We start from the raw sequence: 17,771 nt of genomic DNA, 5'->3' as shown, positions 1-17,771 counted from the left end.
CTGTGTGTGATATGGGTATTTCCTGGAAAAGAGGTTCAAAGCTTTCTACAGAGGCATAAAGGTGGTCCTGGATATAAAAGAACCTCTGCTTTCGATTCACCTGACCAAGCCTTGGGGCTGCTGAGAGGCTGGCCCTCACCTTTCTGAGCTCAGCATCAGGGAAAGTGGCTTCTTCCCCATGTCCCGAGGCCCGGGCGTTCCTAAAATCCAATGTCATCTTCTCTTCTAGGAGGATGAGGAAGGTTATAACGACGGGGAAGTAGACGATGAGGAAGATGAAGAGGAGCTTGGTGGTATGGCAGCCTTTTTACTCTCCGAGGGTAGCAGGCTGACCCCTTCGGTCATGGTAGATTGCTGGGCCCTGAGGACCAGGCCTCAGTTTGCCAGGGGCAGCAGAGCGTCCTAGACTTGGGCTCCCTGCTTTCCTGGTGGGTGGACGGAGTCAGAGGTGAGATCCATGTCTAACCTGAATGCCTTTTCCTTACTCTTCCAGAAGAAGAAAGGGGTCAGAAGCGAAAACGAGAACCTGAAGATGAGGGAGAAGACGATGACTAAGTGGAATAACCTATTTTGAAAAATTCCTATTGTGATTTGACTGTTTTTACCCGTACCCCCCCAAATCCCGCCCCCTGAAACTTATTTTTTTCTGATTGTAACGTTGCTGTGGGAACGAGAGGGGAAAAGTGTACTGGGGGTTGTGGGGGGAGGGAGGGTGGGAGGGGGGGTGGAATAAAATACTATTTTTACTGCCACTCTTTATTTTTTTCCCCTAATTTTTCTTTGTGTCTGGTTCTGTCCCTGTAAATGCAATAGCTGAGTACACACACGTGAACGTTTGTTCCTTACCCTCAGAGAGGACAATTTGGAGATCTCTGACATTTCCTGATACTTCCCAAGTCTCTTGAGTTGATTGGAAGGCCAGGGCTGGCCTCAGTTTGGTTTCTCAAAGCCCAGGAGGGCTGAGCACCAGCCGCGTCTTACCTCTTGTTCCGGATCCCATGATTTTCACGTTTCTTGGGCCTGCTAGAGGCAGCAAGCGCCTTGGCTTGTAAATAGCAACCTAAAGGCGAATCTTGGCCCTGGTCTGGGGACCTTCCCTGTCTTCCATCCCCTTTCTCTCTTCCCAGACGGTGGTGGGCTTTGCTCTCCTGAGAAGACTCTGATGTCACTCTTGAGTGATGAGCCAGAGAGCTGGAAACAGCAGGCTTCAGAGTTTAGGAGTAAAATGGATTCAGTAATTCTAATTAAAAGAGAAGAAGCAAACCCTCAAACTTCAACCTCTTTCAAAGATATAAAAAAACAAAACTCTCCCTATCTTGTTGTGTAAAATATTAGAACACTTTGTTTTACAAAATGACAGGAGAACTCTTCTGCGCGTCCTGCTCGGCCTAGACCATTTTTACAGACCTAGGCACGGGACACACTGCTGCATGTCGGCTGGGTTTTTTTTTCATACACCCGAGCACGGAAAAACTTAACGCAAAATTGTATTTTCTTACCTAGTGGAGATCTGAAGTGACTGCAAATTCCTAGTGAATGTACAGGCTCGCTTTCCTGTCCCTCTTCTGGATTGCTTTCCAAGTGACGCGTGACTTCCTAGCCCATGTTTCATCTGTATAAAAGAACATCTGCACCGGTTTTCCTCCCCCTCAGAAGAGCCAAACTTTTGAGTTTTATGTCTGTTTGTCATTGATAAATTTCAATAAATCTTTTTATACAATTGTTTTTGGGGTGGCTTCTTTTGAGTCCAACATGCCATTGGTGATGCCATCTAGATAACCTGCTGGGGGGCGGGGGTGGGGGGCAGGAAGCTTCACGTTGGTTACCTGATAAAATAGTTTTTCTTAGAAGATCTGTAACCTGATGAAGTTTGGCTACTCTGGGTCTCAACTCAAGACTTGGTGTGCAGTCTTCATTAAAGACTGGATTTGGGCAGGGAAGTGGTGGGGGATGGGAGTTTAAAAAGATAAAGACATAAAAAGGTTTATTAAACACCAAAAAGCTGGCCTTGGGACCTTTATTTTTAGTATATTTTATTGTTTTGTTGTTCAGACCGTAAAAAGAATACAGGAAAACCAAAGGAATGTACAAAACAAATCTGTACCTTTTCATTTAGCGTTAAGTATGATAGTTTCTCCCTCTAAAGAGGCTTTAAAAGCATATACCTGAAATGGCTATGTAGTAGTCTATTAATTTACTTAATTCTAACCAAATGGTAAGATACTCAGGTTATTTTCAACTTAACCACTAGACATTGCGTTACACTCTTTATGGATTTGATAGTCCAAATGCTTAGGAGTCATTGTACCAAAAATAGACGTTTATAAGTCTCATGTGCAAGGTTCTGTGTTTTCCAAAAAGATCATCCCACATACTGTGGTAGTTGATACATATACACAGAAATTCATTCTCAGCCATAAGAGCTTGAACCTCACAGCAAGCCCTAGATCCTATGTGATTCCAGCAGAAAGGTGCTTCTCAGGAGACACTGACCCACCCTGCCTCTGGGTGGTGCCCAGATATCTCCTGCCCCCTTCTTTGGAGCAGATGGACGTTTTCTGGCTCCAGGTGTAGGTTGGGGAGGTGGCCCCCAGAGGCCCGGTGCTGTGCCTGGCATCAGGACTGTGAGAATGGCCAGGTGTGCCCTGCCTCACAGAGCTGGGAAAGGAACGTGGGAGTGGAGTGAAATGCAGAGACGCTGGTCTCAGGTTTTCTGATACTGACTCCTATGAGGGCTTTTAACAATCAGTTAATCACATAGATTGGAAATAAATTGTAGAATGATGGTGGGTGGGTTGATGCCGATGAGATCCAGGGAGGAAAAACCTGTCTGTCAGTCATTAAGCAGTCACATCAGCCCTTGAGATAAGGTCTCACTGTGCCCATTTTACTAATGAGGAAAACAGGTCCAGTGACTTGGAGGTATGAAGAACAGGAGGCAGGGTGAAACCTAGGTCTCTTTGGGCTATTTCCATTTCACCAAACTTAGTCATGTATGGCAAGTAGAAGAGGAAGCTCAACCAGAGGGAGGGAAGCAGTAAGCTAAGCTCCTCATTGAGCTCTTGCTGGATACCTGGTATTGCATCTCATTGACCTGATTGAATCCTCACAGCCATCTTAGATAGGTGCCATAATCCTTGTTATACGGGTGGCTCAGAGAGTGACAGGCCCAAGGTCATGCAGTCAGATAAAAGCAGCATCAAGAATAAACCAGGGATCTGTGGTTCCAGCCCCAGCCCTCTTAGCAGGTGGTGGTGGTTTAGTCGCTAAGTCGTGTCCGACTATCACGACCCCCATGGACTATAGCCCTCCAGTCTCCTATGTCCTTGGAATTCTCCAGGCAAGAATACTGGAGTGGGTTGCCATTTCCTTTGCCAGAGGATCTTTCCCACCCAGAAATCGAACCCCAGTCTCCTGCATTGCAGGCATTCTTTATGACTGAGCTACAAGGGAATCCCTCTTAGCAGGTGGCTCAGTGGTAAAGAATCCTGCCAGTGCAGAAGATCCCTGGGTCAGGAAGAAACGGAAATTTATTTCCTTGAAGGAGGAAATGGCAACTTTCCCCTGAAGGAGGAAATGATATACTTTCCCAGCTGTGGACAGAAGACCCTGGCTGGCTACAGTCCAGGGATTCATAAAGAGTTGGACCCAACTTAGCATGCACACACACACCAGAGTACCTCCAGCCTCCTCCCCCAAGCTGCAACCAGCTGTGTGGGAGTTACCCACACAGTTACCACTCCTCACCCTTGGTGCCAGGTTTCCCCACCAGGTCTAGCAAATGCCACAGGATGGACCCTTGAGACAGAAGGGCCGTTAGAAATCACCTAGTCCTCAACCAACCCTCTGATTTGATGAAAGAAGAAACCAACCCAGGAAAGGTAAGTGATGTGCCCAAGGTCATCCTGCAAGATAGTGGCAGAGCCCAAACTCCCATTCCTGGGCTTCTGAAGAGCCATGTCTCTCACAGCTACATCCTGTGGTTGCAGGGAAGCCAGCTGTCATGAGATCTAGGATGTACATGGTGTAATGTCTTCCAGAACACAGCCAAGTCTTGGGGGGACAGGATGTAGTGAGTGCATGACACATCTGTTTTCTGTGACTTTGGAGTTCACCTGTGTGTTTCAATATTCACAGTGGGTTTGCCTTCCTGGTAGTGTCTGAGAGGTTGATCATCCTAGAAAAGGGTGTGAATTTCTTGATGGAGAGAGCAATGTGATGATTCTTGATCATGAGTTCCTTCTTTGTGTAATGTGCTGTATCTACTGCCTCCCTCAATCCTCATACAGATTTCAGACAAAACCAAGGCTTAGAGAGGTGAAACAGCTAGCCTCAAACTTGTCTTTCTGATACAAGAGACCTTGTTCTCATGTACTACATCGAAAGAGCCAGGCAGATGAGGGAAGAGGGGATAAGCAGTTCAGTTTGTCTCATTTGCTGACTTGCAAAGGCTGTTTTTATCCTCATTCAGAAACTCATTGTTCTTGGTTGGAAAGATTCCCACAGTGGGTCCCTAATAAGCAGCTTTGGACAATGGCAGCCCTGAGTCCCGGGACCAGCCCTTGAACAGGCCCCTGTGGCCGGCTGGACCAGGGGTGAGCGGGGCCAAGGACTGGAGATGGTGAGACAGATGAGGGCAGGTCTGAGGCTTCATCTGCCTGACTGAGGCCCTCAAGGTAGCCACAAATATGCCAGCAAAAGGAAAGACCAGAGACAGATTCAAACCTGACAGGGCTTCTGTGGACTGCTAACGGTCTGATTGTTGAGGCTGATGCAGGGGACATCATGGAGTTGCCCACCAAACATCAGCTGCTATTGGTTAAGGGACCAAGAAAAGGACTCACACGGATACGGGCCACTCCCATTCCTGAAGTTCAGATGGGGCTGACCCTCACTTCTGTGATTCCTGGGATGCGCAAGCGACCCTGTCCTGGTCAGTCAGCATATTCCAAACTTTGACCATAGTGACTGGTCCGAGGAGAGCCTAGAAACCAAATTGGTTAAATGAGGCTTGGTCCTTGGGATCTGGAAAATTGAGAAGCCTGCTACCAGGGGTACTGGGCTGGGAGGATGGAGGGACATCTCTTGGAGAGAGACTCTAGATGTGTCCATTTTGGCCTGAGAGAGTCCTGATGAATTCAGACAAGTGAAGATACCGACATACCGGCACACATAGAACTTATTGTTTGCTGGACTTTGTACCTTATTTTGCTCGTTTCTCAGAATAATCCTGATGGTCATCGTTATCCCCATTTCAAAGACTGAACACCTATAAGTACTTGATAAATATTAGCTGCTCTGTGCCAATCAGCCTGGTGTTTCCCAAATTTCCCTAGAAAGGATCCTCAGGGCTTGACAGACTGCCAGGTGTCACCCCTGGGAATTCTGGTCCAGGAGCTCTGGACCAGGGCCCAGGAATCTGTGTTTTAACAAGTGCCCTGAGGATTCTCAGCATCAAGGACATTTGGGAAATGCATTCGACTCAATCCCCACCACAGCCTACCGAGAAAAGATATTACAGACATTTTTATTTCAAGTTGCGGCAAGCAAGGCTCAAGAGAGGTTAGGTAACCTGCCCAAGCTGACACAGGTGGCGAGTGACCGAGCTGGGGTTTGAACCTGGATCTACCTGACTTTCACACTCCTTGTGGAAAGGGGATGATAACAACTGCCTGTATGTTTCACAGGTCATGAAAGACTCAAATGATGGAAAGAATGTCACAAAGTGGAAAGTGAAAACCACTACCCAGAGAGAGAAGTGGTGATTTATGAAAAAGAAACCCAAGTAACAAGAGAAAAACAAAAGACCTCAAAGTGAAATTTGCTCAGTCATGTCCAACTCTTTGCAACCCCATGGAATTCTCCAGGCCAGAATACTGGAGTGGGTAGCCTTTCCCTTCTCCAGGAGATCTTCCCAACCCAGGGATTGAACCCAGGTATCCCACATTGAGGGCAGATTCTTTACCAACTGAGCCACTAGGGAAGCCCAAGAATACTGGAGTGAGTAGTCTATACATTCTCCAGTGGATCTTCCTGACCCAGAAATCAAACTGGGGTCTCCTGCATTGCAGGCGGATTCTTTACCAACTGAGCTATCAGGAAAGCCCTAAACCACTTGGTAACTGAGATGACCTACATGGAAGTTTTTTCCTCCCTTTTAAAATTTGCATATAATAAAATTCGCTCTTTGTGTCAACCACCAGATAGACTAGATTTTAGTTTATAGATCTTAGTTGTAAAAAGAAATGGATCAACTCTCTGGGAATGTCTTAAGTCTTGCTGATGGACTTCTGAAAGTGTTACAAGTCTTGGCTGTGACTCAGAGGAGACTGGACTCACGTCCTAGCTCTGAGACTAACAATTTGGGTGACTGTGGACAAGTCACCTTTATGTCTTGTAAGAAGAGTGACATGGGCCGTGCATCTTCTGACAGCCTTAGTTGATAGTTTGTTACATTCTTTCCCTCTCTGCCCTGAGGCTCCAGTTTAGGCTTTGTTGAATGTGAAGTTTAGGAAAGGTATTCCTGGTAAGAACTCTGGGATAACAAAAGGGTTAAATGTGGGAGAAGCAGTCTTTCTGCTGAGGTAGGAGCTCTTTGATGAGAAACTAGCAAAATGACTTTGAGGTCCCAACCTATAGATAGCCCAGTCTTTACACACCCACTATTGCCTGGGTCGTCCAGCTGGCCCAATAACGAAACAGAGAGAAAACCAGTCTGAACTGAGCACTCACCAGGTACCCAGAGCTTGACACAGATGCTCTCATTTCATTCTCGCAGCAGAATCTGCTTTGAGATACTTATGATTCTTTTCACTTTCCAGATGAAGACACTGAGGTTCAGAGACACTATGTCATTTGCTCAAGGTTACACAGCCCAGGAAGGCATGAGCTGGTATCAGAACCCATGGCTTCCTGGCCTGAAGGATGGAGGTGTTTCCTCACTTCTCAGATCCTGAGAAGCCTACACCAAATGGCAGAGAGATTCATCTTCTGCAAATCTTGGTTTGACTAATTTCACAACATTTCTCAAGAATCTAGCTCTCAGAACCAGTGCGCTCCTCCCACTCATCTCTGTGGTTCTCCAGACTTCTAAGTTTGTGACAAAAATCAGCCTCTCCGTGGTCCGTGGAAATAGATGTCTTAAAACAAAAGTGATCAGAACCTCAGGAACAAGGAGGATGGATGGCTACCTCTGGAGAGAGTGACACTACATGTTTTGAAGGATAAATAGCAACCTCTTCTGGAACTTCCCTGGTGATCTAGTAATTAAGACTTTGTGTTTCCAATGCAGGGGGCTTGGGTTCAATCCCTGGTCAGGAAACTAGGATTCCACATGCCCCATGGCCAATGACAAAAACAAGCGAACAACAACTGCCCCCCTCCCCCAACAACGCTTTCTAATGCTTGAAAAATAGGAAGAGATAGCATGGCTGATGGTACCATCCTGAGCTAGAGCTGGGAGGCCTGTATGATCAGGGTAGAGCCACCTTTCTGGAGTGGGTATCCTCCCAGAAGTGTCCGGAGACACAGAGCATGTCTGTGTGCTGATAGAACTGGTCCAGAGGAGAGGGAGGCACTTAAGATGGAGAAGAAACAGAATCTGGGAGAAAATCAGAGGCCTGGGGTCCTGTAATAGAGGCTTAGTCTTCAGTACAGGAAAGGACACTTCTTCCTTTGTGACAGAAGAGAAGGGAGAAGTGATAGGTAAAGTTAGGTGGATAGCTTTGGCGGAGGAGACATCTGCTTTTGAGGGAAATGTGAGGCAAGGTCACCAGTGGGAGCAGAAAGGAGCAGAATGGCTGTTGAGGTTTGAGGAGAGGCAAGAAGGTATGAAATGTTGTTCTAAAGGGTGGGAAAACCACCACCTCTGGAAAGCCTGTTGTTACCTGCAACAGATGACCGTAGCTTTAAAGTGGGACCTGTCAGCATGGCTCAGCTGCTTAGTGCAGGCATCAAGGTTGTAGACAGTTGGATTTAACTAGCCAGATGAGTATAATGCATAGAGTGTGGGGGCAAGGAAGATGGGGTGTTTAGAAAGTTGTAAGAACGGACCATGCATTCTAAGTTGGCTAAAGAGAGAAGTGAGTCATGACAGAGTGATAAAGCAGGAGATGGTTGGTAGACTGGACAATGGCTGGAACTGAATGACTGTTGGGATGGGAGTACCATGGTAGGTTACCAAGTGGACTTAACTGATGTTTATAGAGAATTCTGTCCAAAAGCAGCAGGATACACATTCTTTTCAAGTGCACATGAAACATTTTCTGTGATAGATCACATGCTGGATCACAAAACAAGCATTTGTAAATGTAAGAAACTTGAAATCATATTAAGCATCTTTTCCATCCACAGTGCGATGAGGCTAGAAACCAACTACAAGAAAAAACTGAAAAAAAAAAGTGGATGCTAAAAAATAGGCTACTAAACAACTAATGGATCACTGAATAAATCAAAGAGGAAATAAAAAATAATCTAAAGACACAAAAATGAAAGCATGATGATCCAAAACCTACAGGACTCGGCAAGAGCAGTTTGAAGAGGAAACTTTATAGCAATACAAGCTTACCTCAGGGAAAAGGAAAAATCTCAAATAACTGCCTAACTTTACATCTAAAGCAACTAGAGAAAGAAGAAACAAAACCTAAAGTTAGTACAAAGGAAGAAATCATATGATTAGATTAGAGCAGAAACAAATGAAATAGATGCTAAAAAAAAAAAAAAACTATAGAAAAGATCAATGAAACTAAAAGCTGCTTCTTTGAAAAAGTAAAAATTGATAAGCCTTTAGCTAGACTCATCAATAAAAAAAACAGAATCAATAAAATGAGAAGTTAAAAGGAAGTTCCAATTGATAACACAGAAATACAAAGAATCATAAAAGTCTACTATGAATAGCTATATGTCAACAAAATGAACAACCTAGAGGAAATGGACAATCTTTAGAAGAACGGACACTGGGTATAATGGAGAAGGAAATGGCAACCCACTCCAATATTCTTGCCTGGAGAATTCCATGGACAGAGGAGGCTGGGGTCCATGGGGTCATAAAGAGTCAGACATGACTGGGTGACTTAACACACACTGGGTATAAATTTCAACTAAAAAAATTAGAACAATAAATAAATATTGAACTTTGGCTAAGGATATGCATGCTGGAGTATTTAGAGGTGAAAGGCACTGATTTCTGAAACTTAATTTTAAATGCATAAAAAAAATAAAATGGATTGATGGATACGTGATTAAGTGAATAAGCAAAATGTTAATGCTAGACGTTAAATGGAAAATATGTGAGTGATTATTGTACAATTTTTTCAGGTTGTATGTACGAAAAAATTCAGGATGAAATAATGATGTAGAAGACAACATGCAAAAACAAAGATATTATATAATTAAGATTATGAATGACTTTAAAAAATTTATTTATTTTTATTCCTTGGTTTTGCAGCACGGCCATATGAGATTTTAGTTCCCTGACCAAGGATTGAACTCACATCCCTTGCATTGGAAGCATGGAGTCTTAACCACTAGACCACCAGGGAAGTCCCCATGAATGCCTTTTTAAAATCACCTAAAATATTAAACGGTGTTTTATATTCAATTTAAATACTTGTAACATTATTCTTTTTTTTTTTTTTTTTTTTGCTGTCTGGGGAGGCCTTACAAATAGCTGTGAAAAGAAGAGAAGTGAAAAGCAAAGGAGAAAAGGAAAGATATAAGCATCTGAATGCAGAGTTCCAAAGAATAGCAAGAAGAGATAAGAAAGCCTTCCTCAGTGATCAATGCAAAGAAATAGAGGAAAACAACAGAATGGGAAAGACTAAAGATCTCTTCAAGAAAATTCGAGATACCAAGGGAATATTTCATGCAAAGATGGGCTCGATAAAGGACAGAAATGGTATGGACCTAACAGAAGCAGAAGATATCAAGAAGAGGTGGCAAGAATACACAGAAGAACTGTACAAAAAAGATCTTCACTACCCAGATAATCACGATGGTGTGATCACTGACCTAGAGCCAGACATCCTGGAATGTAAAGTCAAGTGGGCCTTAGAAAGCATCACTACGAACAAAGCTAGTGGAAGTGACGGAATTCCAGTGGAGCTATTTCAAATCCTGAAAGATGATGCTGTGAAAGTGCTGCACTCAATATGCCAGCAAATTTGGAAAACGCAGCAGTGGCCCCAGGACTGGAAAAGGTCAGTTTTCATTCCAATCCCAAGGAAAGGCAATGCCAAAGAATGCTCAAACTACCGCACAATTGCACTCATCTCACATGCTTAGTAAAGTAATGCTCCAAATTCTCCAAGCCAGGCTTCAGCAATATGTGAACCGTGAACCTTCTGATGTTCAAGCTGGTTTTAGAAAAGGCAGAGGAACCAGAGATCAAATTGCCAACATCCGCTGGATCATGGAAAAAGCAAGAGAGTTCCAGAAAAACATCTACTTCTGCTTTATTGACTATGCCAAAGCCTTTGACTGTGTGGATCACAAGAAACTGTGGAAAATTCTGAAAGAGATGGGAATACCAGACCACCTGACTTGCGTCTTGAGAAATCTGTATGCAGGTCAGGAAGCAACAGTTAGAACTGGACATGGAACAACAGACTGGTTCCAAATAGGAAAAGGAGTACGTCAAGGCTGTATATTGTCACCCTGCTTATTTAACTTATATGCAGAGTACATCATGAGAAACACTGGACTGGAAGAAACACAAGCTGGAATCAAGATTGCCGGGAGAAATATCAATAACCTCAGATATGCAGATCACACCACCCTTATGGCAGAAAGTGAAGAGGAACTAAAAAGCCTCTTGATGAAAGTGAAAGTGGAGAGTGAAAAAGTTGGCTTAAAGCTCAACATTCAGAAAACGAAGATCATGGCATCTGGTCCCATCACTTCATGGGAAATAGATGGGGAAACAGTGGAAACAGTGTCAGACTTTATTTTGGGGCTCCAAAATCACTGCAGATGGTGACTGCAGCCATGAAATTCAAAGATACTTACTCCTTGGAAGGAAAGTTATGTCCAACCTAGATAGCATACTCAAAAGCAGAGACATTACTTTGACAACAAAGGTTCGTCTAGTCAAGGCTATGGTTTTTCCTGTGGTTATGTATGGATGTGAGAGTTGGACTGTGAAGAAGGCTGAGCACAGAAGAATTGATGCTTTTGAACTGTGGTGTTGGAGAAGACTCTTGAGAGTCCCTTGGACTGCAAGGAGATCAGCCCTGGGATTTCTTTGGAAGGAATGATGCTAAAGCTGAAACTCCAGTACTTTGGCCACCTCATGTGAAGAGTTGACTCATTGGAAAAGACTCTGAAGCTAGGAGGGATTGGGGGCAGGAGGAGAAGGGGACGACAGAGGATGAGATGGCTGGATGGCATCACTGACTCGATGGACATGAGTCTGAGTGAACTCTGGGAGTTGGTGATGGACAGGGAGGCCTGGTGTGCTGTGATTCATGGGGTCGCAAAGAGTCAGACATGACTGAGCGACTGAACTGAACTGAACTGAACATTATTCTTGTGTTACCAAATTTTGAAAACAAACTTATTTTAGAAATTTTGAAATAGAAAAGTAGAAACCAAATTTTTAAAATCTGTAAACCTGTGACCCTCAGAGAATCGCTTAGTGACATATTAGTATATTTTTTTCTTTACTAATAATATCTTGAACATTTTCTTATTAGTGAATATTCTCAAAACCATGATTTTTAGATAGTATATTCCATTGTATGTATGTACTATATAAAATGTAAAACCACTCTCAATTGTTCAACATTGTCTTGTTTCCCAAGTTTTTCAATTGCAAACAAAGCTGGGGTGAACAGTACTGGGTATAGATCTTTGACTACATTTTGATATTTCTTCAGATGGATTCCTTGAAGTTGGGTTACTAGGTCAAAAGTTAGAAACATTTTTCACAATTAAAACTGGCAAATTTACATACTCCAACAGGGTACAAGACCACTTTTTTCATGTAATTTAGTTACCTTTGGATACATATTTTTTTAGTTTTTTTTTTTTTTTTGCCAAATTTCATAGGAGGAAGATTGTACCTTATTATAGTTTTAATCTATATTCCTTTGAATGCTACTAAACAGTTATTTTCCCAAATTCAAATAGTGATTTGTATTCCTTTTTTTGAATTATGTATCCACATCTATTTCCCTGTCATTCTGGGGGAATTTTACTATTTTAATTATTGATTTACTAAAACTTTAAAAAATATTTATATTAAAACTTCTTGTAAAATGACTGTTATTCCATGCTTCACATGTTTGCTACAGATATTTTCCCTAGCTCATTACTTCTCTTTTTTTAACTGAATGTTTTAGTTTGAGACACTTGTATATTTGGGTTTCCCAGCTTGCACTGGTGGTGAAGAACCTGCCTATCCATGCAGGAGACATAAGAGACAGGGGTTCAATCCCTGGGTCAGGAAGAACCCCTGGAGGAAAGCATGGCAATCCACTCCAGTATTCTCACCTGGAGAATCCCACGGACAGAGGAGACTGGTGGGCTACTGTCCATAGGGTCGCAAAGAGTCAGACATGACTGAAGTGCACTGAGCATTCACACACTTGTATATTTACATGTAGTTGTAAGAAATAATGCAGAGAAATTCTGTACACCCATCACCCAGTTCCAATGGTAAGATCTTACAAAATTACAGTAAAATATCATACCCAGGATATGAACATTGACACAGTCAATATACAGAACATCACCACAAAGATCCCTCATGTTGGCTTTTTATAGCCACACTTTTCTCCAGCCCCCAGTCCCTCATTAACCCCTGGCACAATGATTGTGTTCTACATTTCTATAATTTTGTCTTTTAGGAATTTTGTATAAGTAGAATCATGTAATATGTAAATGTTTGAGATTGTCTAATTTAACTCAGCACAGTTCTCTGCAGACTCACCCCAGTTGTATCAATAGCTCCCTCCTTTTCATTGCTGGGTAGTATTTCATGATACACGTGTACCAGGGTTTAACTATTCCACCCATTCTAGGACATGGAGGGTTATTTCTAGTTTTTGGCTATTATGAATAAAGCTGTATAAGAATTCTTATATAGCTTTCTATGTAAACAGAAGTCTTCATTTCTCTGGGATAAATGCCCAGGGGTGCAATAACTAGATTGTATGGAAGCTGTGTGTTTAGTTTTCAAAGGAACGCTCTCTTTTCCAGAGAGGCCATACCATCTTACATTTCCACCAGAAATATGTAAATAATTGAGTTTCTCTTTATCCTTGGTAGTATTGGTGTTGTCATTTTTTTTGTTTTTTTCAGAAATTCTAATGGGTATGTATTATAAGAGTAGCTTATGGTGGGCTTCCCTGATAGCTCAGTTGGTAAAAAATCTGCCTGCAATGCAGCGATTTGATTCCTGGGTCAGGAAGATCCCCTGGAGAAGGAATAGGCTAGCCACTCCACTATTCTGGCCTGGAGAATTCCATGAACTGTATAGTCCATGGGGTCACAAAGAGTCGGACACAACTGAGCGACTTTCACTTCATCATGATGGATTTAATTTGCATTTCCCTTATGGTTAATGACATTCTATATGTCTATCTGCCGTCACTACATCCTCTTTGGTGAAATGTCACCTGATGCATTTTTTCTGTTTTCTCACTGGATACTTTATTTCCTTTTCCTTTTTCCTGTTGAATTTTGAGAGCTCTTTATGCATACTAGTTACTAGCCTTTTGTCATATATGCGGACTTTGGTAGAGCACAAGTTTTTCACTTTGATGAAGGTCAATTAATCCTTTTATAGATGATGCCTTTGGTGTCAAGATTAAGAACTCTGGGTTTAGCCTTATGTCTGGAAAATTTTCTCCAATGTTTCTCTCTAAAAGTTTTATAGTTTTACATTTTACTTTTAAGTCCATGATCCATTTTGAATTAATTTTTACATAAACTGTGAGGCTAAGGTTGAGAGTTTGTTTTTAACCTATAGATGTCCAGTTGCTCCAGCACCATATTTTGAGAAGTCTATCTTTCCTCCAATGCTTTTGTACCTTTGTAAAAAATCATTTAGGTGTATATGTGGAGATCTATCTATTTCTGGATACTCTATTCTGTTGATCTAATGTTTATGCCTCTTTCAGTGCACACAGGCTTGATTAATGTAGCTATTTAATAAATCTTGAAAATTAAGTAGATTAATTCCTCCAGTTTTTTCCTTTTTTTTTTTTGGCCATGCCATGAGTAATGTGGGATCTTAGTTCCCTGACCAGGGATTGAACTCATGCCCCTGCACTGGAAGCATGGAGTCATAACCACTGGACTGCCAGGGCAGTCCCCCTCCCACTTTTTTCTCATTTAAAATTGTTTTAATTATTCTAGCTTTTTGGCCTTTTCATAGAAATTTTATAAAAAACCTTGCCTATGTCTACAAAAAAAAATCTTTGTGGGTTTTGATAGAAACTGCGTTAAACTTAGATATTAGTTTCAAAATGAGTGGCATCCTTACCATGCTGAACTTTCCAATCCATTCACACAATCTGTCTCTCCATTTATTTAAACTTTTTTTCTTTCACTAGGGTTTTGAGTTTCAGCATACAAGTCTTCTCATATTTTGCTAGATTTGCACTTAAGTATCTCATTTTTTGAACAATTTAAAATGGCATTTTAATTTCAGTGTTCACATGGTCATTGCTAGAATGAAAAATGAAAGTGCTAGTTGCTCAGTTCTGTCTGACTCTTTGCGACTCCATGGACTATAGCTTCCCAGGCTCCTCTTTCCACGGAATTCTCCAGGCAAGAATACTGCAGTGGGTAGCCATTCTCTTCTCCAGGGGATCTTCCCAACCCAGGGATCAAACCCACATCTCCTGCATAGCAGGCAGATTCTTTACCTTCTGAGCCACCAGGGAAGCCCATCAGATCAGATCAGATCAGATCAGTCGCTCAGTCGTGTCCGACTCTTTGCGACCCCATGAATCGCAGCACTCCAGGCCTCCCTGTCCATCACCAACTCCCGGAGTTCACTCAGACTCACGTCCATCGAGTCAGTGATGCCATCCAGCCATCTCATCCTCTGTCGTCCCCTCCTCCTCCTGCCCCCAATCCCTCCCAGCATCAGAGTCTTTTCCAATGAGTTAACTCTTCGCATGAGGTGGCCAAAGTACTGGAGTTTCAGCTTTAGCATCATTCCTTCCAAAGAAATCCCAGGGCTGATCTCCTTCAGAATGGACTGGTTGGATCTCCTTGCAGTCCAAGGGACTCTCAAGAGTCTTCTCCAACACCACAGTTCAAAAGCATCAATTCTTCTGTGCTCAGCCTTCTTCATAGTCCAACTCTCACATCCATACATGACCACAGGAAAAACCATAGCCCATATAGAGGTATAATTGATTTTACTATGTGGATCTTGTATACTATAACATTGATGAACTTACTTTTTAATTTTAGGAGGTTTTTTGGGGGTAGATTCCCTGAGGTTTTAGGCAGACATTCATGCCATTTGCTAATAGTGCCATTTTTGTTTGTTTCTTCCAATCATTATGCCTTTAATTTTCTTTTCCTGCCTTAATACTCTCACTAGAACTTCTGCATTATGTTGACTAAGAGTGATGGAAGTGGAAATACTTGCTGTGTTCCTGAAATCTGGGAGAAAGCATTCAGTCTTTCTCCAGTAAGTAAAATGTTAGCTGTAGATTTTCTGTATCGAGTTGAAGTTTCCTTCTCTTCCTTTTTTTCTAGGAGTCTTTATCAAGAATGGATGTTGAATTCTGTCAAATGCTTTTCCTGGAATAATTGATAGGACTGAGTGAGTGATTTTTCTCCTTTAGACTTTAAAGTGGATTATAGTAACTGATTTTCAAGTGTTGAATTAACCTTGCATCCTGGGAATAATATTCATTTTGCTGTAGTGTATGATTCTTTTTATACAATGCTGAATTCTATTTGCTAATATTTTGTTAAGGATTTTTACATGTATATTCATGATAAGAACTGATTTGTAGTTTTCTCTTTTTTTACTATTTTTATTTGGTTTTGGTATCAGGGAAATACTAGTTTAATATGTTATGAAAATTCTTTTTCTACCCTCTGGAAGAGATTGTGTAGAATTGGTGTCAATTCTTTAAATGTTTCATAGGCTTTTCCAGTGAAACCATCTGGGTCTGATGCTTTCATTTGGGGCGAGTTTTTAAGTTATGAATTCAGTTTCCTTAGTAGTTATAGGATCAGCTACTCAAGTTATCTGTTTCATCTTAAGTAAGTTGTGACAGTTTGTGTTTTGGGGGGAATTGGTCTTTTTCATCTAAGTTGTCAAATGTGTATAGAGTTGTTCTTAGTACTTCCTTATTTTCCTTTTGATCTCTGCAGGATCTGTGAAATGAAAATTCAATTTCATTCAATTTCATGAAACCTCAATTTCACTCCTGACATTGATAATTCAAGGCTTCTCTCATTTTTTGTCTTCCTAGTTTTGTAATTTTATTGATTTTTTTCAAAGAATCCGCTCTTTGTTTCATTGATTTTTTCTATTGTTTTTTCTGTTTTCAATTCTATTGATTTCTCTTCTTATCCTCATTATTTCCTTTCTTCTTCCATTATGTTCAAAGAAGAAAGTCTTTATGATATCAATCTTAAATTCATTGAGGCTTGTTTTATGGCCCAGGATACAGTCTATCATCATATACCAAGATAAATGTATACCAAGATGTACATGTACGAAGATATATTCTATTAGGGGGTGAAAAGAATGTTTAACTCTGCTGTTATTGGGTGGAATGTTCTAAAAATGTCAATGAGATCCTGTTGGTGGTTCTTTTCTTCTATATCCTTGCTGATTTTCTGTCTAGTTGTATCACTTGTTGAAAAAGGAATATTGACGTCTTCAGCTCTAAGTGTGGATTTGTTTATTTCTCCTCTCAGGCCTGGTACTTGTTACTACATATATTTTGCAGCTTTGTTGTTGGTGTATATATGTTCAGGACTGCTGTGCTTTCTTGGTAGATATGTCCTGTTATTACTATGTAATGTCCCTCTTTGTCCCTGGTAAAATTTTTTGCTCTAAGTTTGCTTTGATATTAATATAGCCACTCTTGCTTTCTTTTGATTGCTATTTGCATGGGAGTTATATTTTCTAAAGAGCCTCTTTAAAATGGGAAATAGATGATGAGAATTATAGTTAAATACTTTTAAAATGTAGACTAAACTTTTAGCTATACATAAAGAGAAGAATCCAAAGTGCAAAGACCAAGCAGCATTGCTGAATTCACTTACTTTATTCCCAGTGTGCTCTCTTGTGGGTGAACAAATCAATAAAAGAATAATGTATTCTAGTAACTTTGGTATGCCTAATTCAAAGCTGGCTTATACCAATCCTCCTAGAGCTTATGCCAAAGAACAGAACTATAATCAGAGGTTTTCTCCTAATTTGTATTTTCTGGGGACAATTCTCCCAGCCTCTTCCAGAATTTTGCTGGATTCCCCCAGGCCTCACATTCACAAAAGATCTTAGATACAGGATTTTAATATTTTTCCAAATGGAATGATATATATGACCACAGAGGCATGCCAACAAGACTGGAAAAGGTTTATCGAACACCTTTAAACTTGTGACCCATTAGTGGGCCCATACTGATGATTGTGTCCTGTGAAAAATATTTTTACAAATTCTGTATTTATCTTCTAATTAGCACAAGTATAGTAAATTTTGTTATGTCTGGTTTTTTGTATTAAAATTGCCAGTTTAAAAAATGTAGATATTTAAAATATGCTTTGATTTTTGTGGCCCCATTTTACTA

At 41.3% G+C, this 17,771-nt stretch overlaps 1 protein-coding gene and 1 long non-coding RNA gene across 3 annotated transcripts in view; one reads left to right on the top strand and one right to left on the bottom strand.

The window, feature by feature from the left end:
• ANP32A (acidic nuclear phosphoprotein 32 family member A) overlaps nucleotides 1-1,722 on the top strand; it is a 38,806-nt gene extending 37,084 nt beyond the window's left edge. For both annotated transcript variants that reach the window (XM_070377346.1, XM_070377347.1), the window contains exons 6-7: nucleotides 230-293; nucleotides 494-1,722. In XM_070377346.1, the coding sequence (XP_070233447.1) occupies nucleotides 230-293; nucleotides 494-555 (126 nt within the window). In that variant the 3' untranslated portion in view covers nucleotides 556-1,722. The remainder of the gene's footprint in view (nucleotides 1-229; nucleotides 294-493) is intronic.
• Nucleotides 1,723-4,779: 3,057 nt separating this feature from the next.
• The window catches only part of LOC138989484 (uncharacterized), a 35,568-nt gene continuing 22,576 nt past the window's right edge, over nucleotides 4,780-17,771 (bottom strand). Inside the window, exon 3 of the long non-coding RNA XR_011465785.1 lies at nucleotides 4,780-4,984. This is a non-coding gene — a long non-coding RNA (uncharacterized lncRNA). The remainder of the gene's footprint in view (nucleotides 4,985-17,771) is intronic.

This window comes from Bos mutus, chromosome 10 (genome assembly GCF_027580195.1).
Source record: "Bos mutus isolate GX-2022 chromosome 10, NWIPB_WYAK_1.1, whole genome shotgun sequence".
NCBI lineage: Eukaryota > Metazoa > Chordata > Mammalia > Artiodactyla > Bovidae > Bos > Bos mutus.
Note: the sequence above shows the minus strand (reverse complement) of the source record. Positions and strands in the feature narration are given on the sequence as shown.